Source organism: Leptopilina boulardi, unplaced genomic scaffold (genome assembly GCF_019393585.1).
Source record: "Leptopilina boulardi isolate dan_hultmark-lab unplaced genomic scaffold, ZJU_Lbou_2.1 LbouV2_69, whole genome shotgun sequence".
Lineage (NCBI taxonomy): Eukaryota > Metazoa > Arthropoda > Insecta > Hymenoptera > Figitidae > Leptopilina > Leptopilina boulardi.
In genome coordinates this window covers 558,394-582,021 of record NW_026138015.1, presented here as the reverse complement: position 1 = coordinate 582,021, position 23,628 = coordinate 558,394, and the positions used below count along the sequence as shown (strand labels likewise).

General features: G+C 26.1%; 3 protein-coding genes across 19 annotated transcripts in view; 2 read left to right on the top strand and 1 right to left on the bottom strand.

Annotated features, from left to right (window-relative positions):
- The window catches only part of LOC127290462 (PI-PLC X domain-containing protein 3-like), a 44,367-nt gene that overhangs the window by 13,170 nt on the left and 7,569 nt on the right, over positions 1-23,628 (bottom strand). For 3 of the 14 annotated variants that reach the window (XR_007844359.1, XR_007844355.1, XR_007844358.1), the window contains exons 2-3: positions 16,684-16,735; positions 14,697-14,901 (exon numbers count right to left, since the gene is read on the bottom strand). The exons of 1 other annotated variant lie outside the window; for it this stretch is intronic. Coding sequence is in view for 3 of the 13 variants with exons in the window: in XM_051319035.1 (XP_051174992.1) it covers positions 21,632-22,479 (848 nt within the window). In the remaining 10 variants the exon portion in view is untranslated. Of the gene's footprint in view, positions 1-3,420; positions 3,628-4,124; positions 4,254-6,338; positions 6,452-12,303; positions 12,358-14,696; positions 14,902-16,683; positions 16,736-16,884; positions 17,063-17,759; positions 17,865-17,912; positions 17,953-21,625; positions 22,480-23,628 lie in introns of those variants that run through there. 10 more of the 14 variants (XM_051319035.1, XM_051319034.1, XR_007844360.1 and 7 more) reach the window with 9 other exon arrangements.
- Positions 457-11,716, top strand: LOC127290459 (myosin heavy chain, cardiac muscle isoform). 2 transcript variants are annotated; one of them, XM_051319027.1, is made up of 15 exons: positions 457-609; positions 3,975-4,284; positions 4,885-4,983; positions 6,278-7,156; positions 7,248-7,608; positions 7,688-8,055; positions 8,115-8,546; positions 8,628-8,801; positions 8,928-9,122; positions 9,186-9,437; positions 9,512-9,798; positions 9,870-9,984; positions 10,071-10,235; positions 10,319-11,245; positions 11,321-11,716. In XM_051319027.1, exons 2-15 carry the CDS (start codon positions 4,081-4,083, stop codon positions 11,402-11,404), a joined length of 4,542 nt encoding a protein of 1,513 aa, XP_051174984.1. In that variant the 5' UTR covers positions 457-609; positions 3,975-4,080; the 3' UTR covers positions 11,405-11,716. The 2 variants fall into 2 exon arrangements, with proteins under 2 accessions (XP_051174984.1, XP_051174985.1); XM_051319028.1 differs by lacking the exons at positions 457-609; positions 3,975-4,284; positions 4,885-4,983 and adding an exon at positions 5,243-5,529.
- LOC127290461 (odorant receptor 13a-like) lies at positions 18,223-21,422 on the top strand. Of its 3 annotated transcripts, none has more exons than XM_051319031.1 (9): positions 18,223-18,406; positions 18,479-18,649; positions 18,758-18,875; positions 19,006-19,261; positions 19,392-19,508; positions 19,932-20,022; positions 20,104-20,240; positions 20,859-20,991; positions 21,308-21,422. In XM_051319031.1, the coding sequence occupies exons 1-9, from the start codon at positions 18,263-18,265 to the stop codon at positions 21,359-21,361; spliced, it is 1,221 nt and encodes a 406-aa protein (XP_051174988.1). In that variant the 5' UTR covers positions 18,223-18,262; the 3' UTR covers positions 21,362-21,422. The 3 variants fall into 3 exon arrangements, with proteins under 3 accessions (XP_051174988.1, XP_051174989.1, XP_051174990.1); XM_051319032.1 differs by lacking the exon at positions 21,308-21,422 and adding an exon at positions 21,053-21,082; XM_051319033.1 differs by having other exon boundaries at positions 18,225-18,406; positions 18,479-18,598.

Sequence of the window (23,628 nt, the reverse complement as noted above, 5' to 3'; positions counted from 1 at the left end):
GCCTTAAATTTTTTCGGTGTCGGTGATTACGAATTTAATGTCAAATTAACAGTTGACTGATATTAAATCAACTATCAACTTTGTCATTTTTATTTTTAAATTTTTATTCACTAAGATGTGTATATTTAGAAAATTTGCAAAAAAAAAAAATTTTTTCAATTTCAATTGAATTACCCGATTATGGCTTAAGAAATTTTTTTTTTTTGAAATTTTGTAATATTTTTTCATAAAAAATTATATTTTTAAAGAAATTTAACACATCTATACACTAAGATGTGTATATTTATAGAAAATTTGCAAAAAAAAATTATTAAATTTCGATTGATTTTCCCGCTTATGTTCATGAACGTAGATTCATCGAGAAAAGAGAAGGATGCAGTGGGGGGAGGGAGGGGTGGCTTCCGAAGGAAGTTTTATATTTAGCATTGGCTTAGAACATATAATGTACCGATGTGTATTGAGATGAGAAACGGAACGGCACGAAATGGAAAACGGGGAAACTTGGCTAAAAGCCAGTTTAACTCAGTTTATGCCTGCGCGCTTAAGCGCTGTGTACGCGAGTGAAGCTCTCTTTCGATGATCGTATAGCTGATGTTGAATAAAATTAAAGTGAGTGATTGTTCTCATTATTTGACACAATAACTTTTTTTTTCAAATCCCTTTTTCATTTTAGAGCAAAATAAAAAAAAATTTTTCCTATCTTAATTTTCTTTCAAAAAAATAATAAAAATTCCTCTTGATATTTGACATATATATATATGTATAATATCAAAAATGTATTTCTTTGTTTTCAAACTGTCCATATGTGAAAATAAATGCCAAAAAAAATTTACAATTATTATATAGGTGAGAAAAAAAATTTTATTAGCAAATTTTAATATTGTCTATAGAAAATATATTGTTACTCTACGCGATACCTTGACATGTTTTGGAAGTACCGGGAAGCAAAGGTTACGTCAAACTTTAAGATGAAATTAAATTAATTTATAATAAAAAAAAAATTTAATTTGTTTTTTGATATTAAAATTTGTAACAATTAACAATTTTCGTTTCTTATTAATTTATTTATTATATTAACAAATATTATTTATTATATTTAATAAATATTATTTATTAATAATTAATAATATTAATGACCGTATATTTATATTATAAATTTTATATATAATTTTATAGTAATAAATAAATATTTAATTAACAATAAAAAATGAAATAGTAGAATTGAAAATTATCACTAATAAAGGTTATTGACAGAATAATAACTTAAAAATAGTTTTAATTAATGGGGAGATAAAGTAAATTTGTGGTATCATTTTTTATAAATTAATGAGATTTTATTTTTAAAAAAATCTATTTTTTAAAGAAAATAATAATTAATTAAAAAAATAAAAGAAAATATAAAAACAAAAGTACCTACATATAATAATAAATAAGAATAAACTGCGAATAATAAACAAATAGTCAATTTTTTTTACAAAAATATTTAAAATACAAAAATACTTTTTATGAAAAAAAAATTTTTTTTCTTATTAATTTTTGTTGCAAATATATACATATTTCGTAGAAATTTTTTTTTAAAGTAGAATTTTTCAAAATTATTATAAATATTATTTTTGTTACAATTAATTGTTACTAATAAATTGTGATAAATTTTGCATTAAAAGATGAAATTAAAATTATTATAATTTTGGATTTCAAGTTTCTTTGAAGTGTCAAGATCACATAGTGTTTTATATAGAAATAAAGAAAAACTTTCCCGCAGTCAAAGTCATTCATATATTTATATATATATACGTGGGGATTTTTTTTTTTTTCACCAAGCAACAACCCCTGTGCTGCAGTGATGTTGCTTTTTTTATTTCTGGCGCATTGGCATAAATACACCAAACCGTGTATTTCGAATCGAGCATTAGTCTATTTTCAGACATTCATGTACGTTCTGTTCTAGGTCTTTTAAGAACGTCCCACGTTTCTCCTCGCGGTCACGATTCTTTGTTCGGTAACATCAATTGCTAATTTCAAATTTATTAAACCATTGCCAGTTTCACTTATAAAAAAAAATTATTTTACTCTTTGATATAATATGTATAAAATTGAAATTTAATTATTTTAAAAAATACTGGAATTTTTTTTTATCTGAAAACAATATTTAAAAAAAAAATATTCAAACAATAAAGTTCTATGCTTTATTTATTAAATAAATTATTTTAATTATTTTTTAAAATATCGCAAAAAAAAATCCTATTATAGCCGTTAATAATTTTTTAACCTTTTTTACACCCAAGAAAAACTGAATATTTCAGAAAAAACAATTCGCACAGTTTTTAAGATCACTGATTACGAATCTGAGTTCCGTTTTTCAAAATTCAAAATGGCGGATCCAATATGGTGGTCGAAAATTTAAAAATCGTTTCTCAGGCAGTTTCTGGATCGCTGTTTACAAATCAGTTGTCAGTTTTTCAAAATTCAAACTGGCGTATCAGTTAAAAAAAAAAATTTTCACTATATTGGATCCGCCATATTGAATTTTGAGAAACTAATAACGGATTCGTAATCAGCTATACCAACAAAATAGTTAAATAATATGTTTCAAGCAAATTCAATAGTTTTTTATTTTTTTCGTCCGCCATTTTAAATTTTGAAAAATTAACATCGTATTCGTAATCAGCGTCCCAGAAAACTCCACAAGTAACAAGTTTCAAAGCATTTTTAATGATTTTTAGAAATAAAATAAATGAAAATCAATTGAAAAACAGATGTCGTTATAAATTATCTACGGAAAAATTATATTATTTGTAAAAATGTATAGGTATTTTAAGAAAAAAATAATTAGAAAAAAAAAGTAAATAGAAAAATATTTTTAGGAAAAAATAAATATTAAAAAAAATGTTTATTAGAAATATAAAATTATAGGAAAAATGAATTGAAAAAAAAAACCTTATGAACACGGTTAAATAAATTATTGTTATTATTTATTAATTTTTTAGAAATGTATCAAAAGATTTAAAGTTATTTTTAATTTTGTAAATTTTCTATTCTCAAAATAACCGCGTGTAAATAATAATAATATAAAAAATATTGTAGCAATAATTCTTTAAACAAATTATTGTTGTTGTTTTTATTTAACAACTAATAAATATTGTAACAGATAACATTTAGTTTGTTAATTTTACTAATAAAATTTAGGTAAACTTACTAATAAAAAAAAAGGTTATTCGATAAATAAAATATTTACAACCGCAATTATTTATTTATTATTATTAACATTAAAAAAAAATATGTTTATTGTAAGATTAATATAACTTTCTTGTTGTACCAAGTATGATATAAATTTTATATATTAAACATTTTTTTGGTATGATGCGAATAATAATAAATAAATTTTTGTAGGTTAGGTTTATTGATTAAATTGTTACTTACATTCAAAACAATCTACATATTATTCTTCGAATTCCCATGAGATTAATAACTGCCGCAAATCCATGGCACTTTTATAAGACTTAATAAAATATTTTATAATTTTTATAGAAATTATATAATTACATATAAAATATATAAGAACCTAAACACAAATGACCACGTTTTCTCACGAGAATGAACGTCCTTCACAGTGTTGCCAACCGAATTACTAACAACTGCCAACCACGTTTACTATTATTATTTTATTAATAATAATAATAATAATTATAATAATAATAATAATAATAATAATAATAATAATAAAAATAATAACAACAATAATAATAATATGTTTTGACTCGGAGTGATCGATATCATCTTTTTAATTAATTAATAATAATAATTTATTTAAATTTAAATAATTGTTAAAATCTTAATTTTTTTTAAATTTAATTACACGTGTTTATAAACAGAATGTTACAAAATGAAAAAAACATTATTTAATTTTTTTTGCAAAAACAAAAAAAAGATCATAAATAATATTTTTTGCAAATTTTTTTGTTGTTTGTTTTCAGATTCTCGTTAAAATTAATTTTGTATGTGTAAAGAAATAAAAAAATTCTTCTGAAAACAGTGGAAAAGAGAAATTTTGCAATATTTTTTTTTTTTTAATTTAAAAATATGGGCACTGGAAATAGTAGCTTGCCGATAAATCAGCATCGTACCTGGAGCGTTGAACCACCACCGCTACCGGCACCACCATTTCTTAGCAATGTAAGATCACCATCTTCAGAAACTTCCACTAATACACACGAAATTGAAGATGCAACGGAAGATGCTACCAATAAAACTTGTACCAGCACATTCGACGGGCCTTTGTCTCAGGTATTATATTTTTATTATTATTATTATTATTATTATTATTATTACTTTTTTTTTATTTTTAATACTATTTTTATTATTATTTTATTATTATCATTATTATTTATATAATAAAATGTTATAATAAAATGTTTTTTTAAACAAAAAAATTTATTTCTAAAACCTACTCTATTTTTTAAGAAAATAATGTTTCACATAAGTTATCGAAAAACGACTAAATATTGTGTATGACATAATAGTTTTAAAATAGAAAACCACTAATCGAATTCTAAAAAAATCTTTTTAATTTTTTTTTTTTTATTTTTTTTCTTTTCTTTTTAAAGTAAAACTATACACGTGGATGCCACGTGTACAAATGTGTGTGTGTGTTTTGTATTAAAGTCGTCAGATGATTTTTTGGCCCAGACAAAGAAATTAAATATTGTGCCAAAAAGAAGATTTCCAAAAATGATATTGAAATGAAAAATATAAATTTTAAAAATGAAAATTATAATATGATTATTATAAATATTATTATTTAAATTATTAAATATAAATTATTAAATAAAAAAATAAATTCAATTATTAATATTAATAAATCAATATTAGTAATTTTTCAATTAGGGACCAAGTCCTTATACAACTCTAAGACGAAAGGGATGTTGGCAACATGAATCTTTATCACCAACTCCATCAAATACTCACTCACGACAAGATTCAATGGTAAGTAAGTAAAAGGCTAATTTTTTTTTTTTTTTTTTACTAATATACGAAAACAAAGAAAAATCTATAAAAAAAATAAAGAAAATTGAAAATAGATCGAAAATTAATGCGTAATAGACAGTAAAATAATAATTTTGCTTGAGAAAATTGGCAAAAGTTCAAAAACTCTTTTTTTTTTACTTTGAATAATAAATGCGATTAATCTACAAACTTCACTAGCTTCAAAGTTTTTCAACAAAAAGAGGTCCATGGCTGATGGCGCGTCTGAATCACATTCACGTGACGACGACAATCTTCTCGAAAAGTTTCGACGAACGCGGAGGAAAATTTTCCTCAGTATTCAAACGTTTGCCAATGAGTTTGGTACAAAAGTGTTATATAAACGTAAAATTGTGAATTTTAATCATTTTTTTTTACATTTTATACTTTTTTTTTTGAAATTTTATATTTTAAAAAAGAAAATTTTTATTTAAATTAAAGTTAATAAAATTCAATAGAGACAAAGTTTAGAAAAAAAAAATTGCTCACATTAATATAATTTCTCAAGTAAGTAGAAAAGTTAACTAAAAAAATATTCTCAATTTGTTTCTAATTTTAGACTATTTTTTAAAGAAAAGGTACATTTATAACTGATTAATTCATTTTTTATATTTGGGACAAAGGAAATATAATAGTAACAACGCTAAAGTGTCTTCTAAAGTCAAGAAATTTTCGAATTAAAATTGGACAGATTTTTCTTTAAACAAATTTTTACATAACAGAGTTTTTAGCTACTGAATTTTTACTTGTCAGAATTTTTATTTTACAGTCATTTAATTAACATGACTTTTTATTTAAGAGAATTTTAATACAATTGAATTTTAATTTTAAAAAATTCTCATTCAATCGAATTTTATTTGATTAAAATTTTTAAATGATAAAAAATTCAATTCACAGAATTTTGGTTTTACGAATTTTTAATTAATACATTTTTTAAGACGCCGAATTTTCATTTGTCCGAAATTACCAATAGCCGAATAAACAATCGCCAGAAAGATTTCCGCTCAATTTTTTAAAATTGACCAATCACAATTTTCTTGATAATTTCTAATTCGTCAATTTTAAAAATAGCGCCGAAATCCTTTCTGTCGATTGTCTATTCGGACATTTGTAATTTCGGACAAATAAAAATTCGAACAAATTAAAATTTGGTAAATTCGATTTAACGAGAATTTTTTAAAATTAAAATTCTCTCAAACAAAAAGTCACGTAATCTAATTAAGAAAAATAATTTTTTTTTTTTTGTTAATTTCAGCTAACCTACGCCCCAGAAATTGTCGGCTGGCCATCAAACGGAAGAATGACAGTAGACATGCAACAGGAACGAATGGAATTGACACGAACAGTTTCACATCTAGCAGCAGCTACTCAACAATTAGCTTCAGCACAAAATGTTACTCTAATGCATTTGGAGGCAATTTATGATGAGCTAAAAAGAGAACGTGAAGTTAAAAGAAACACCGACTTCACTCAAACAAAAGGTGTTAATTATAAATCATTTAGCATAGAAACAGCAACAAATGAAAGACTGATTTCCAATAATCATAATAATCAACAACAACAACAACAACAACAACAACAAAAAATTCAAAGAAATTTAGACAATGATTTACGTGATCATCTTGATAATGCAGTGGCTGCACAACATTCAACATTTGATTCAAATGATGATGAATTACATGAAAATGTTTACGATTATGATGATCGTGAATTAACGTCAAAAACAAATCAAGAATTATATCATGCAAATGATTATTATAAAAGTCGTGAATTTAAAAAAATTTCACGACACAATCGTAATCCAGGGAAAAAGACAATTTCATCAAAAATGGCATGGAAATTTAAGAAAAATGATTATATTGCTAAAGATAGTTCATGTGAAAGTATTAATAATATTGCTGTCAATGAAACGGAGATAAATGATGATGTTGGTAAATTAGGAACAAGAAAACGACCAGCTAAAAAAAATGAACGATGCCAAAAAGTTGATGTGGGTATTTCGAATTTTGGAAATGAGAATTTTTCTGAATCTCAAGACATTGATCCCGCAAGGTCTCAAATTGTAAATGCAAGACTGAAAATGGATTTGGAAAGTCAGCAACGGATGATAGAAAAATTAAAAGACGATAATGAGGTATTTTTTTTAATCTGAAATAATTTTTTTTTTGTAATTTTAGTCTTGACTACTTTTTTTTAATGTTTCAATAATGAAATTTTTATTTCAGATAACAAGGAACGAATACAAACGAACTGAAGAGAGCCTCGTCGAACGAACAGACGAATTGAGTAATCTTTCAGGCAAACTTGACTTTTCGAAAAGAGAAATTGTAAGGCTGCTTAAAGAACTCGAGACATTCCAATATGAAAAGGCTGCTAATGAATCAAGGATCTCGAATTTGGAAAAGGATCTACAAGAGAAAGACAGAATCAGAAAGGAAGAATTCGATGCAAATAATGTGTTACGAACAAAATTACAAGAAGAAGCATCTGATAAAAATAAATATCTCATTGCACTTGAAGATGCTAAAAAGGAGATACAGAAACTGAAACAAATTATTCAAGCTGATAAGGAACCATCAAATCCTGGTATTATTTTTACTTTTTTTTATAAATAATTATGCCTTAAATATTCTCCCTTTTTTTGAAATACCGTTATCTTTTAAAGGCACTTCGAGAATGGAAGATTCAACAATAAATGCAGCAGTGGTTGGCGAAGAATTTAAAAAGGAATTAATTTTAAAACGTGAAGCACGACAACGTGCAATTGCGGCAGTTTCAGCAGAAATGGATCGTCTACGAAAAGAATTGGACGCTGAAAAAGTGGCACATTCAGAAACATCAAAAATTTTAGAAATTTTGAAAGCTGCACAAAATCTACCTTCATCGTCTGAAGTTGAGAATGAAATTAAAACACAAATTTGTAATCGATGTTCAGATATTTCGGAAAAAGACAGTGAAATGAAAACGAAAGACGATGCAAAGGATGAGAAGAAAGAAAATGTTGAGGCTGTGCGATTGACTGATCTTTTAAAGGTTCGTCACTTAAATTGTAATTAATAATTAATTTAACTTATTTAAAATAATGTTTACAGATTTCTGAGGAGGTGATGAACAACATACGTTTTCAATTAGAAAAAGCTGATGATCTATTTTATCAACTCGATAATGTACCTGAGATTCATAAGAATCGTATTTTATCATTAAAAAAATTAGCTGACGATATGCGCGAAACATTAAGATCAAGAGAACGACAAGTGAGTTTATTGAAGGATCGTTTATCACAAATTTTAGTTCAACTTGGTGATCGGACATTTCTCAACTGTGATGATGAAATAAGAATGGAAAATAATCGTCAACTTGGTGATCTTCATAATTTACGACGTCTCTATGAGGAACGTTCTAAAGTTTTAATGGAATGGAAAGATTCTGCAATTAGGAATTTAACTGACGTTAAAAGAGAAGTGAGAAGTTTAAAAGACAATAATGAAATTCTTGAAGATGATTTGAGAAAAACTGAAGAGAAGGTTATTTTGATTTATAAATTTTTATAGAATATTTTTTTGTAACACTAATCTGAATAAATATGTTTGAAATTAATTTTTTAGCTTGATGTTCAGGAAGCAGAAACACTAAATCTCGAATCACAATTAGGTCTTGCTAAAGCAGATTGTAGAGATTTACAAAATCAAATGTCGGTTATTAATAATCTCTTTACACAAATGCTGCTCGGTGCCTCTTCAGCTGATATGGATCTCGATCGATTGACTCAATTATTAAAAGTAAACTCTTCTTTATTTTCGATCAATTTGTATGATTAAAATTTTTTTTTTGCAAAGATATTGACTTTTTAGGGCTATCTTCTTTGTTATTGATTCAAAATAATTAATTACAATTTTCTTTAATAGGAGAATCATGATCTAATCAGTGATATGACCCGAGATAGTGGTACAGAGGCTGCAGCATTACCAAAATTGTTATTAGATTTAATCGAACAAGTTGAGGGTAATTCGAAGGAAAAAAGAAATACTGATTCTGAAAGCGATGAAAGAAAAGAAGACGATGATCTCCAGCAAGAAAATATTGCTCACAATTTACCAAAGGTAGTATTCTATATATCTGAGTTTAAATTTAGTTATTTCTATTGTTATTAAAAATTCATTTAGGTGTGGCGTGTTTTATTGGAGTTATTGCGCTGTCATGCAGCAGAAACATCTGCAACATCAGTGGCTTTATCATCGGCTTCGGATACTTGTTATAAATCAGTTGATACACCAACTGGACCACAATTAGTTATTTCTGTAAGCAAAACTTATATTCGTCTAAAGGAATTAATTCTTGAGAAGAAACATTTGGAGAAGGAGATGAATCGAATGAAGCAATTGAATACACATTTGGAAGGAAAGTTAGTTGAACAGGTAAAGTAATTAATTATTAATTTTTTTTTTTTTGCTAGAATAGGAGAAATTAGAAAGGGATATATTATTTTTAGGAAAAAAGACTTTCAACCGTGTCTGATGAATTGACAAAAACTTGGAATATAGTTGGAAGAATGCAAGCCCAACATCAGCAACTTCATACACATGAAAAAATTTTAAGATACGAATTACAGCAAAAACGTAAAATGCTTCAAGAATTAAAACAAGAATTAGAATATTGTAGAGAAAAATGGGAGTCGGCTAGACAAAAAAATACGAACACTGAAATTGAATGGAGAAGTTTAAGAAGAGAATTTGCGGCTCGAAAAGCTTTGGCACATGTTGATTCATTGAATAATAGGTGATTTTAAAAATTATAATATTAAAAACAGTTAAAGAAATTTTCAGATTTAATTTTCGATTGTTTTTCAGTGCTGAAAGTGGATTTAGTGATGGTCGCGATGATGAGTCAGATGAAGAGATGGAGGATGAAGAAAATGTGGAAAAAAGAGTCAGAATTATTGGATCTCGAAGAAGAAATCGAAAGGTAAATTGAATTTGTTAATCCAAAGAAGAATATTTCTCTTTCAAACTTTCTGATAATTCCCTCCGGGTTTTTTTTTTAAATTCTAGGAAGAATCCAGAGCCGTATCAGATACAGAATCAGAACAGCCAACTGATACAGAAATTTCCGAATCAAAAACTATTTCTTCCTGCGCATCTGAACAACAATTACCCGATGAAGAGAAAATGGAAGAAGTACCAAATATTACAAATGAATCTGACACAATGGCTGATGTGAGTTAATATTATTAGTCATCGATTTAATAATTTATTTTATCTATTAAACAGCTACAGTAACAGTAAATAATCAATTTCAGGAGGTTTTAGAAACAGAAGTAGAATTATTAGATCCCTTAGACAGAGCATTAACTAACGTAATTCGAAATCTAATAAAAATTGACGAGACAAATTATCCAACCCATGTTGATGAAAGACTATCAGAGTTGCCAAACAATACAGAACCTGGTCCATCTACAGAATCATCTGAATTATCAAAGTTTTGTAAAAAGAAAAACCTGAAGAGAATGGCCAAAGACTGGACTACACAATGTTCATACGAATTTAAAGATGACAAATGTTCTATAAAATTTTCCCCATCTGATGATGAGGATAGATTAGATTCAAATTCACCAAAAGAAGAACAAGAGACTAATTCATCAGCACAGTATGATTCTGTATTTGGAATTGGACCATTTCCAGCAGGCTGTTCTGATGCTTCTAATTTGGAAAGTGAAACCCTTTTTGGTGAAAATGGTACAGATAATGTTAGCTCTCCTGAGTTACATTCTAGTTCAAATGATCTAAAGGAAATTGAACCCACATTTAAATTGGAATCAGATATTCAAGAACATCCGCTTGTTGAATCAAATACAATTTTGACTACACTGAAATCATCTAAGCAATCAAGTGTAACTGATGAAAAATTGCAAGAAAGTAGTGAAGCAAGTTCCTCTCAACAACTGTTAACTACCTCAACAAATAATAGCAATAAGAACTTTAGTAATTCATCAAATAGAAGTCCAGATGAGATTTTAGCAGCTCGTGCAGCTCGTCTAAAGCGTCTTGAAGAGCAAGCTGATTGGCTCGTTAAGAAAATGAATGCAACTAGTCGAAGGGGATCAGCACTCAGCAGTAGACTTGAAGAACTTCATGAAACTTATGGATCACCTCCAGGACCTCCACCACTACCAGATGTATTACCAATTTTCAAATTGCAAACAGAAATTGATTCGGATTCACAAATCGTAAGTCATAGAGAATAGTAAAGTAAAAAATATATGTTTTGAAAAGTTGAATCATAAATTTTACTTCTTTTTCAGAAAACAACAGAATCAACAGAAAATGCAACTTTTACAGTTGAAAAAAATCAAAGAAAGTCACCTCCTCCTGATAATGTGTCCTAATTACTATTAATAAATTATAACAAAATGATGGTCATCTAGTCAGAATGTAATAAAAAAAAAGAAGATAGAAATACTTTTACTAATTTTCAAAAAGAGAAGATTTTTTCCCCTAGTCATATAAAATAACTGTGACACATGTATATTTAAAAACATTAATCAATAGCTAATGCAAATTTAGCATTTTGCAAAAAAAGACGTATTTTCAATGATAAGCTATACACTATACTTATATATGTGGATTTTTAGAAAAATTATTATAAATTTTGTGTAGCAATGTTTTTTTTTTATTAAAGATATATGGTAGATAAAAAATTGTTTTATTCAATACCCTAAATTTGATAAGAGGAAATTTATTTATTACTAGAAAAAAGCAGAAAATATAATTAAAATAATGAAGAGAATAAATGAAAGAAATTTTTTTAATAAATTAAAATTGTTTAAACAAATAAAGTTTTATATAAATTTCTATTAGATATATGTTTTTTATTAATTGATAATCCTATTGTTATAATGCAATAATTATCTCTAATCCAGAACATACAGTATCACCTATAGGTATAATTTGAAAATTGAATCAGTCAAATTTACAGATGCCTTTTTTACCAACGAATGTTTATGAAAAGAGAAAAAATATATGAGGCAAAATTCCTGAAATGTCTGAACAAAAAATTAAAATTTCTTGAATTTAATCCATACTTTTCTAAAATGTTGTCATTGTTGGTGAAAGTTTAATAATCAATTATTATTGTATTTGATAAAATTGTTTTTTTTAACTATCTCAATGAAAAGCTTGACTAATTTCCTACAAAACATGTAATTTTCAGAGTGAGATATTAATTAATTAATTAATTAATTAATGTTTATAACAAATGAAATATTTAACAAACAAATAAAATTACCGTAATTCTGAAGTTAGCAATTGAAAGTTAACGTAATTCCGCATCCAACGAGCCCTATAAGAAGTATTTTGGATAAGTAGATTGTTAATAAAGAATTAGTTAACATTGCAACATTGCAATTTTTTTTTTGTACTAAAGGTAAACATTTATATAGGTGCGCCAATATATTTTTTTAAAGTATTGGCAAAAGACGTTTTAAAAAAAAATTTTCAAATGCAAAAAAAAGTTATAGTTATAATAATATAATTCTTTATCAGAATTTATTTAATCTAATAAACAGTGTAATAAATGATAAAATAATTACTTATTTTCAATTTTACATATAAATAATTATATTGCTGTAGTGTTTGTGTCCGATTTTAAAAAATTAAATTATAATGTTAAAAGAACGATTTTAAGAGTGACAAAATTTATTTAAGAGAGTCGACTGATCTCTGAAATTTTTTGGCAAGAAGAGACCTTTAATTATCGCTCTATAAAAACGGCACTAAACGTGAAAATGATAAACATTGATTTTAAAATACTTTCTTCTCGAAAGACGGACACTTTTTACAAAAGCAGCTAGAGATTCTTATCTTATATAAATTTCCTAAATCCTAAAGATTATTATACGAATCCATACAAAAACTCGATTGGAAAACGAAAAGTAATATAATGACAGGTACATTACCTCCTGCCGCCGTCAGATGGCAGCCGCATGCAGGGCGCACAAAGTCGCAGCTGTTATTAGATTACTTTTCTACATTTTGTTTTTCAACCATGTTTTTCTATGGATTCGTACAGTCTTTTGGATTTAGGAAATTTATAAGATGAGGATTTTGGCTGATTTTGTTAAGTGTTCGTGTTTCGAGAAAAAAGTATTTTAAAATCAATACTATTTCACGTTCAGAGCGATAATTAAAGCTTTCTTCTTGCCAAAGAATTTCAGATACCGTTCGACACTCTTAATGCATAAATATAAAAACGAAACAAGAAACTAACTTCATTGTTAATAAATTTATATGAACCCAAATCTAAAACATCTATTATCTATACGCATATAAGTATACATTAAATAAATTCTGGTTCCTCATAAAATACTATTTTTAAATATTTAAAACTCAATTTGTTTTAAATTGGGCACATAAGCTGATTTTAAAACCTATTGAGAAATGTTTTTTATTTATCTTAGAACCATAATCAAAAAGAATTTTTAAGTGCCAATTCATTTTTATTTAAACCTCCTTCTGGCGCACCGTGACACACCTACATGGAACGAAACTTTTTAAAAATGTCATTTTTGGATTCCTGAGGTCGAAGCACATAAAGATACATAAAAAAATCGAGTTCAAAAAATTTCGGTATTACAATGCTTCCACCATGAGGAAGCAATAATTAAATAAAAAAAAAACAATTCATGCAATTAATCGGTTAAAACAAATGGAGATTTACATTTGTTTAATTCAATGAAAAGACTTGCACCCTCCTGTCCCAAACTTTACAAGCATACTTATAATTAATTCATTTTAATTATAATTAATTCTTGCAAGAATTATCATATTACAGAATTTCATTTTTATAATTTATTTATTTTTCTTGAATATTGTTAGAAGGTTATTATATTTTATAATAATTTTGATTTGTTTTAATTATGAATTAAAAAAAAAAACTATGGCCTTTAAAAATAATGAAAAATAAACATTAAGAAATATCATAATATATTATAAAACTAAATTTATCTTATATAAAAAATTAAAAAAAAAATGAATAAATATTAAAATTTTAAATTAATAATATTAAATATTATAAAATCAAATGCAACAAAAAAGAATCATAAAATTAATTTAGATAAATAAAAATTAAGTAATATAAAAATTTAAAATAAAATTTACATATAATAATTATTAAATATTATAAAAATTTTAATCATCGACAAATAAATAGAACAAAAATTGCAAAATATTAATTGTAAATTCAATACAAATTTATTTAAAAAAAATAATTCTAGAAAAATATTATTAAAGAAATATGTTAATAATTACATAAATAATATATTACAATTCTAATAAACAAAGAAGTATTTAAATAAAAATCCATACTAAAAAAATTCCTTCATTACATTTTACTTAACCTTCAAAAATGTCATTAATAAACATTTTAAAAATTTAAATTTAGCATTCAGTAAAGTAAAAATTATTACATTTATCTAGTAAAATATACTTCTCTTAAATACTTTTTTCTCCAATTCATAATTAAAATAAATCAAAATTATTAAAAAATACAATAACCTTCTAACAATATTCGAAAAAAAATAAATTATAAAAAATAAAATTCTATAATAGGTATAATAATTCTTGATTATTAAGTTTGTTACAGGAAGTGCAACTCAATGAAAATATATATTGCTGACTCACCAGTAATCCTTGAATAGTTCAATTTTTGCTTCTTCACTATGAATATTCGTTTACACACTTTTGACTCTCTTAAATAATTAATAATTTTTGTTTTCTAATCTCTACGACATTGAGGACAATGTTTTCTCTTTAGATGCCGGTTGCCGCACGAAGGTGAAACGCAATGTAAAAGTGAAGGCAGAGCACTATACGAGTCGTTGAGTAACTACAAAAATAATTGTACACTTGACTTTAGCAGTTTTGAGTAGAAAATAAAGCGGCAAATTTAAATTCATTTAAATTTAGTTTTATAAATAAAACACTGCAATAACAAAAAAAACAGAAACTTATGAACAATGAAATAATACTTGAATTATAGTTCAGAAAAAAAATTTATTATTAAAATTAGATGAATTAATTTCTGTTTTTATTTTATTGCAGTATTTTTTAATAAAACCTTATTAAAAATTTAACAATTATATAATATAATAATAAATACAATAAATAATATAATATAAAATAATAATTACATATAATAAAAATAATAATATATTAATAAATATTATAATTACAATAAATTATTTTTAAAATAAAATCTTAATTAATAAAAATTTAATTAATATAATAATAGTATAATATTTTCAAGCTGGAAATAAATTATTTATATATATTTTTGAATGTTATGTAACTGATGACTATTGAGGAGAAATAATAACATTAAAAATTATAGTTCAATAATTTATTAAGCACCTTTAAACATAAATTATTTTTCATCACACATGCACGATTTAGTCAGTTTTACGCCCCACCAAGCGAGCTTAAACTCCAGCTTTTCGAGCGGCGTGCGCGAGTGCGTTTAAATTAAAAATTTACACTCTAGGGAGTAAAAACGTGACGTCACACACATGAAACAAATCATTTACACACACTTTTCAGTCTGTCGTTGTTGCTGTGCGCATGCTCCATACCGGCGCACGTAGGTCAATGTTTTCTGTGAGACAGTACCTGCATGTCTGCTAGATATACTAATCGGGATGTCATTGGCACCGACTCAATAACCTGAAGTTTAAACTCGCTGGACGGGGTACAAAACTGTCGAAATCGTGCATTCGTGATAAAAAATATGTTGCATGATATGGGGATCGAAGGACCGATTTACGGAGAGGACTGAATTTTTAGCACTTGACGAGCACTGCGAATCACTCAGCCTTCACCCTCGCGCCTTCGGCGCTTGGGCTACGGCTTCGTTCATTTCAGTGCTCGACTCGTGCTAAAAACATTCGCCCTCTCCATAAATGGGTCTGTCTTTCCCATGTTAAGCAATATACTATTTTCATGTTATACATATTATCTCATTTTTATTAGGTATACCATTTTTTACTTTAAATATGTTCATTTTTAAAAATGTATTTTAAAAATGTATTACATTAATGTAATTATTATACTATATAAAAATACTATTTTAAGTAATAGATATATTTAGAAATTAATTTGTAGAAGAAAGTACTTTTTTGAAAAGTGAAATTATTATCTATCTTAATTTAATATTTGATTATATATTTTTATTGAAAATTGTACATCCCAGAAAATGAAAACTAATTCAGTTGAATTGAAATGAATACACCCTGGGCTTCATTGAATCCCACTTATCGACAAATTCGAATTAGAGCTATGTTGCAATTCTCCCGAATTCGACAAAGCTGTATTGAACATTCAAACTCTCTACTCGTACTAATTCAATGAACAAACTTTTGATTTTTAATCTTTTTTAATTCGTCAGCACAAATTCAATAGACGAGTTGGTCATTTTGTTTGAATTCTCAACCGATGAAAACTCATTGGTACGAATTGAATTGAATATACGAAGGGCTTCACTGAATCTTGCTTAGCGACAAATACGAATTGGACCTTGTCACAAAAAGTTAATTCATTTCAATTCGTCTGAATTAGTTTTTTTATTGGGATAAAAATTATTTATTTACAATATAAATTTAATTATATTACTTACAATAGCTGCAAATAAGATTCGAAGAAGATTCGCCAAAGTACCACAGAAAAAGCTAAAAACAAGAGAAAATAACAACACCTTATAGACATTATTCAATGATAAAAAATCTATTTTACTTTAATTCTTATATTTCCCTTAATATTTATTCACGAATATATTTTTGAAATTTATTCACATATTTTGATAGCACAATTAAATTACATTAATTAAATTCAAATGTTTTGATGTTGACAATTACTGTTGAAGTCATAAAGCGATCATTAAAATTTGGTAAATAGTAGCTTCACAACTCCAGCAGTTTTGAGTGGCAGTGACGTCACTGTTGTGATACGGCGGGAAAATTCAAATTTAATTAATATTACACCTACTGAAAATCCCTGTACAAGATCTTGTACAATTTCCTGTACAGGATCAGCAACTGAACTTGTACAAGTTCTGACCAGTTCCTGTACAGGAAAATGCATACGAATTTGGAACAAGTTCATGTGTGAGATCTTGTACAAGATCTGGTGCAAGATCTTGTACAAGAAAGATACTTGTACAAGAAAATGTTCATGTACAATTTCATGTATAAGTACTTGTACATGAACACGTCCATGTTCTTGCACAAGTTAATTCATGTTTTTCTTTACTAAAAATTAAAAACTTCAAAGGCTGCGCAATAGTTTACTTTAACCTTTACAGCTGCGCAATAGTTTTTAGCATGCATGAGTTACGAATCTTAGTGGTTAAATATTATCAAAATCTCAAATTTTATTAAAAAAAAAAAAATTTTACAACTATACATGTGCAAGAACATGAACGTGTTCATGTACAAGTAGTTATACATGAAATTATACAAGATCATGTACATTTTCTTGTACAAGTATCTTTCTTGTACAAGATCTTGCACCAGATCTTGTACAAGATCTCACACATGAACTTGTTCCAAATTCGTATGCATTTTCCTGTACAGGAACTGGTCAGAACTTGTACAAGTTCAGTTGCTGATCCTGTACAGGAAATTGTACAAGATCTTGTACAGGGATTTTCAGTAGGGACTATAGAAATATTATATTTATCGCTAAATTAAATACATAGAAGAGAACTTAATTTCCCTTAATATTGTAACTCAGTGTGAGGTATCAAAAAATGTCACACAAGATAACTGATTCCTTGGTTAGTTTCATTGACAAAATCTAAAGACGCACTATAATGCAACGATATTGATAAATTTTTTTTTTTCTTACAATGTTTAAATCCTTTCAAACTGTTATTATTATAATTGCATACACTTTTTCAGTTAAAATATAGAAATGGCAATTATTATAATTATAGATACGTTTGAACACTTTTTAGAAAATACATTGTGTCAAAATAAATATTTAATTACTGTCCACTCTTTGTGTTCGAATTGTTAAAATGGCAATTATTTTAATTGTAGGTACAGCTAACAGTTCTCAAGAAACAATTTTTGTCAACGTGAATATTTAAATAATCGTTATTGATTTTGTACAAAGAGTTATAGAGTGCTCACGCAAAGGACTATAAGCACATATTGTATATACTTTATTGTCAATCTTGTCTATACATTGACGAGATGGACATAGTTGATAAGCCATACTACAATGTTACCAAATACATTATAATTTTGACTGGATTAAGTCTACATCATCCAAAATGGTTTAATTTCTTGTCAAAATTTTACATTTTTTTTATTCACTTTTCTTTTATAGGGGTTCAGGTAATATTATTTTATATTTAACAATAATTGGTTTTTACTTTCATAAGTATATATATATATTAATAAAATTAGATTGCAGGAATGATAAAAAGATTGGGTGATATTGATTTGGTATTGGAGTGTGTTACACCAGCGTGTTATGCTATAATGAGTTCAATTCTTTATATAAATACGAATCTGCATGTAAAACAAGTAATCAGTTTAAATTTTTTGTTTTTCTTTCTTAAAGGAAGCTTTGTAGTGGTAAAAAATTTTCAATTTCTTGTAATTAATTTTAATTTTGAATTGAAATTAATATTTTTAGGTAACATTCAGTACATTCTGCTAAGCATTTATTTAATTTTTTTTTAGATAAACGTTATTTTCTGGAAAATGCAAAGTGACTGGGATACATTAACATCAAAACATGAAGTTAAAATTTTAAGCAAATATGGCAGAAAATGCAAAATTTACACTACGATATACACTTGTAGATATTTTATCAATAACAATTTGAATATTTAGAATATTTTTTAAATTTTAATTAATTATAATTATATTACATTATATTTAATAAATTAAATTATTTTTCTATTTTTTTCATTACTAAAATTTTTCAGTTGTATTATATGGAAATGTTCTATTTTACTATTCAGCGCATGGAATTCCTTTGCTTATTCAAATTTTACAACATAGTGATGAGCCTAAACCATTAATTTTTCTAATTGAATGTGGTATAGATTCACAAAAATACTACAGTTTAATATTAATTTACAGTTACATGTTTGGTCTTACATGTACTTTTGGTACTGTAAATGGTGGTACAATTCTTGTAATGTTTCTTGAGCATGCTTGTGGAATATTTGATATTATAGGGTAAACAGAATTTATTTTTGTTTTAATTTATAAACAGAATAAAATAATTTTCTCATTTTTCAAATGATATTCTTTTGATTCTTAAAATAGTTTTCTTTAAATGCATCTATTAAATATTTATTGTTCACAGACATAAATTGACTACAGCAATTAAAGAAAATCCTGATTTTGATAATAAAATTAGTACTCGAAAAAAGCTTCTAAGGGAAATTAAAATTTGTGTCGCACTACACAGAAGAGTTATATTGTTTGTATAATAAAAATTTTACTCAAAATTAACGAAATTAAAATTGCAAAACAATTAAATGACATAAAAGTTAGAGTAAATTCACTGCTATCTACATTCTAAATTATTTTTTTTTTTTTGAAAATTAAATATAGAATTTGTATTTACCGCAATTGACAGGGAGAAGGTTTACAAGACGATTTTCCAAAATGTGTCCAATATTGAAGTTAGAAAGCATGTAGAATAAAAATTCACAATTATGACACAGTTTGGGAGATTTTCTTGCCTTAACAGATTGAACGTCTTTTGCACTATCGGACAAAATTATTTTGGCTAATGCATTTGATATTTATTTAAGAAAAATAAAGACTAAGTTCTTTAAGAAGCAAGTAACATTACATAAAGTATATTTATTATATTACTTAAAATATTTTACTTTGCGAGATTTGTCAATGATGCCCAGGATGCTTATGCAACTGCCTATCTTTTGGTATTTGGGGTTCTTATAATAAATTTAAGCATCACAGGAGTACAGGTATCTTATATTAAAAATTTTTTTGTATTCATATGAGGTAATAATATTAGCCCTTTGCCCTAATCTTACGATGTGATTCAGTGTGTGACAAATCTAAAGAATTCTGGGGATGGATTAAGGTTTGGATGTTACATATTATGTCAAGTGTTTCATATTTATGCTTTAACTCTACCAACTCAACATTTACTGGATACCAGCCTTAGTCTTTCTAGTGTCATGTACAACTTATTTTTGATGATTTTAATATTTCTTTTTATTAGAAAAACTGTAAACAAGATCAAAACATTAATTTATGCTTTACAAGAATTTTAGTTAAATAATTTTGACTTTAATAGCAGTAGTCATTAGTGTGTTAACAATTTATCAGTACCATAATACGTATTTTTCTCAGTTCTTTTGTTTGTTCAAAGATCTATAATATCTTTAATTAACGATAATAATTCTTCTAAAAATTAGTAGAATTTTAATTAATTTTGAAATGCTTGTTTCTTTATTTGATCTCCTAAATTTTTTAAATCATTATTATTTATTGATTTTGATTCAAGTATTAATATTACCTTTTTTGGTGTTTTGTTCAGTTTGTCGTAGATTTCAACCAAAGATTCTACACCTAGGGTATTTAATCATCCAACAAAAATAGAATTCATCAAAAAATTTCATCTGACTGAATTTTCATTTGATAGATCATAGTCTTCTTTTTTTTCTGTAGCTAAATTACTTGTAAAGAAATACTTTAGTGTTATGAACTTTAGACATCTTGTATCTTGTATCTAAATTGCTGTGTGTCAGAAGAAAAAAAAATAATAATAAAACTATATATGCACTGATTTTATTAGATACAATGCAGAGTGGTATCATCTGTCAACTGAATCAAAAAAATTGTTACTTATAATAATGAGAAAAGGAACTGAACCAACAACATTTGTCGTTGGCAAAATATTTATACTTTCATTACAGTTTTTTACAAAGGTATAAATATTTTTTTTTAAATTAAATAGCAAAAATAATTGCTTTTCATATGACATTACAGAAAGTTCATCATTAACTCTTAGTGAAAATTGTTACTATAAGGCTAAGAGAGCTATGAAAAATTATATTTTGCTTAAACAAAATTATTCGTAGTTAGCAAGCTGATAATTTTTTTTTGCTTGTATGAAAAAATTGTTTTCAAATACAAACTGTGGTTAAAGAAAAAAGAAACTGCTAACAATAAGTTCATACAAACTACTAATTGTAAGTTATTTAATTAATTTTTTTTTTTTAATTATTATGATATTGCTTAAAGGTTCTTCAAACATCAATGTCATATTTCTTTGTATTAAATTCTGTACGGGAATGAAAAGATATTTCTACTGATTTATTTTAAGTTCATAATTTGGATAATTGAATAGACTTTTTTAAATTTATAGTAGTAAACAAAATGTTTAGATAATCATACATTGCAAAGAAACATAATGTTAAATAAATTTAATGACATTGTATTAAAATTGTTCATTTTTAAACATGCTTAATGTCAATGTGAATTTATTGTACATATTTTCAAGTATTTATTTTTAACTCTAAAATTTATTTCCATACTGATCCCTTATGAGTTTTCCTTCAACTTCAACTAATCGTCATATTCATATAAATGAGAAGCATTTCGTTTAATTACTGTTTTTGAAAATAAAAAATCAGAATATGACACGTAATCAGTAGTAACAACATTGATGCCTTCCGGCCCCGCGGGATATATATTTATCCAATAACACGTGTCATCTCGAAAGTTTTCAGTAAATTCTTTACGTAAATCATCAGACAGTAAGTCTTCTTGTATAATATAATTACCTTGTGGATTAGGTATACATTGTAAAATGCAACCAATTTCTGTCGATCTTGTAACAATTGTTTTATTTAAAAATTCTTCAAATTCATCAAAATTCATTATATCCGAACTATTTTTTGGCCACATATCACTTGGCCAAAAATTATAAAAATTTTTTTCAATAATCTCCCTGTAGATAATGAGAATTTGATATTTTTCTGAACTCAACCATTGCAATGTGATTTCGTTAATTTTTTTGGAAAATGGACAAATTTTACCGTTAAAAATATTTTTAATTTTTTTAACTAGCTGTCGATGATTGTCTTCTGAGAATGAATGAAAATATTGAAAATCTAGAATAACAAATTCGGAGGGATGAGATGAAAGCCATTCGTTTATTTCTTGAAGAGGTTCAGTAATTTCGGATCCACATAGTCCATGAACAAAATAAATAGAATCACTGTCTGATTGTGCACATACACGTAGATCAAGATAACGAATTCCTCCATTCAATTGTTCTTTTACAGACTTGTCTTGATTGATCATCCATTTTATAGCTGATGATACATTAATGTTGTAGTCATCTACTAGTGGGAATTCACCTCCAAAGTTATTGTAGCTATTGATTGTGTAGGTCATTGAATTATGTGATCCTGAACAAAATTTTGAAAAAAAAAAATTAAAACATTATACTAATGATTTGTCGACTATTTGACAGTTCTAATAAATTAATTGACGACTACTCGATATGTCAAACAATTAAAGATTCTACTACTCTCTAAATGTGAATTTCTAGTTTTTGACATAGTCAATCACGGTGCTCCAGAAGGAGGTTTAAATAAAAATGGATTGGCACTTAAAAATTTTTTTTCATTATGGTTCTAAGATGAATAAAAAACTTTTCTCAATAGGTTTTAAAATCAGCTTATGTGACCAATTTAAAACAAATTGAGTTTTAAATATTTAAAAATAGTATATTTTATGAGGAACCAGAATTTATTTAATATATACTTATATGCGTATAGATAATAGATGTTTTAGATTTGGGTTCATATAAATTTATTAACAATGAAGTTATTTTCTTGTTTCGTTTTTATATTTATGCATTAAGAGTGTCGAACGGTATCTGAAATTCTTTGGCAAGAAGAAAGCTTTAATTATCGCTCTGAACGTGAAATAGTATTGATTTTAAAATACTTTTTTCTCGAAACACGAACACTTAACAAAATCAGCCAAAATCCTCATCTTATAAATTTCCTAAATCCAAAAGACTGTACGAATCCATAGAAAAACATGGTTGCAAAACAAAAAGTAGAAAAGTAGTCTAATAACAGCTGCGACTTTGTGCGCCCTGCATGTTGCTGCCATCTGACGGCGGCAGGAGGTAATGAACCTGTCATTATATTACTTTTCGTTTTGCAATCGTGTTTTTGTATGGATTCGTATAATCTTTAGGATTTAGGAAATTTATATAAGATAAGAATCTCTAGCTGCTTTTGTAAAAAGTGTCCGTCTTTCGAGAAGAAAGTATTTTAAAAACAATGTTTATCATTTTCACGTTTAGTGCCGTTTTTATAGAGCGATAATTAAAGGTCTCTTCTTGCCAAAAAATTTCAGAGATCAGTCGACTCTCTTAAATAAATTTTGTCACTCTTAAAATCGTTCTTTTAAAATTATAATTTAATTTTTTTAAATTGGACACAAACACTACAGCAATATAATTATTTATATGTAAAATTGAAAATAAGTAATTATTTTATCATTTATTACAGTATTTATTAGATTAAATAAATTCTGATTCC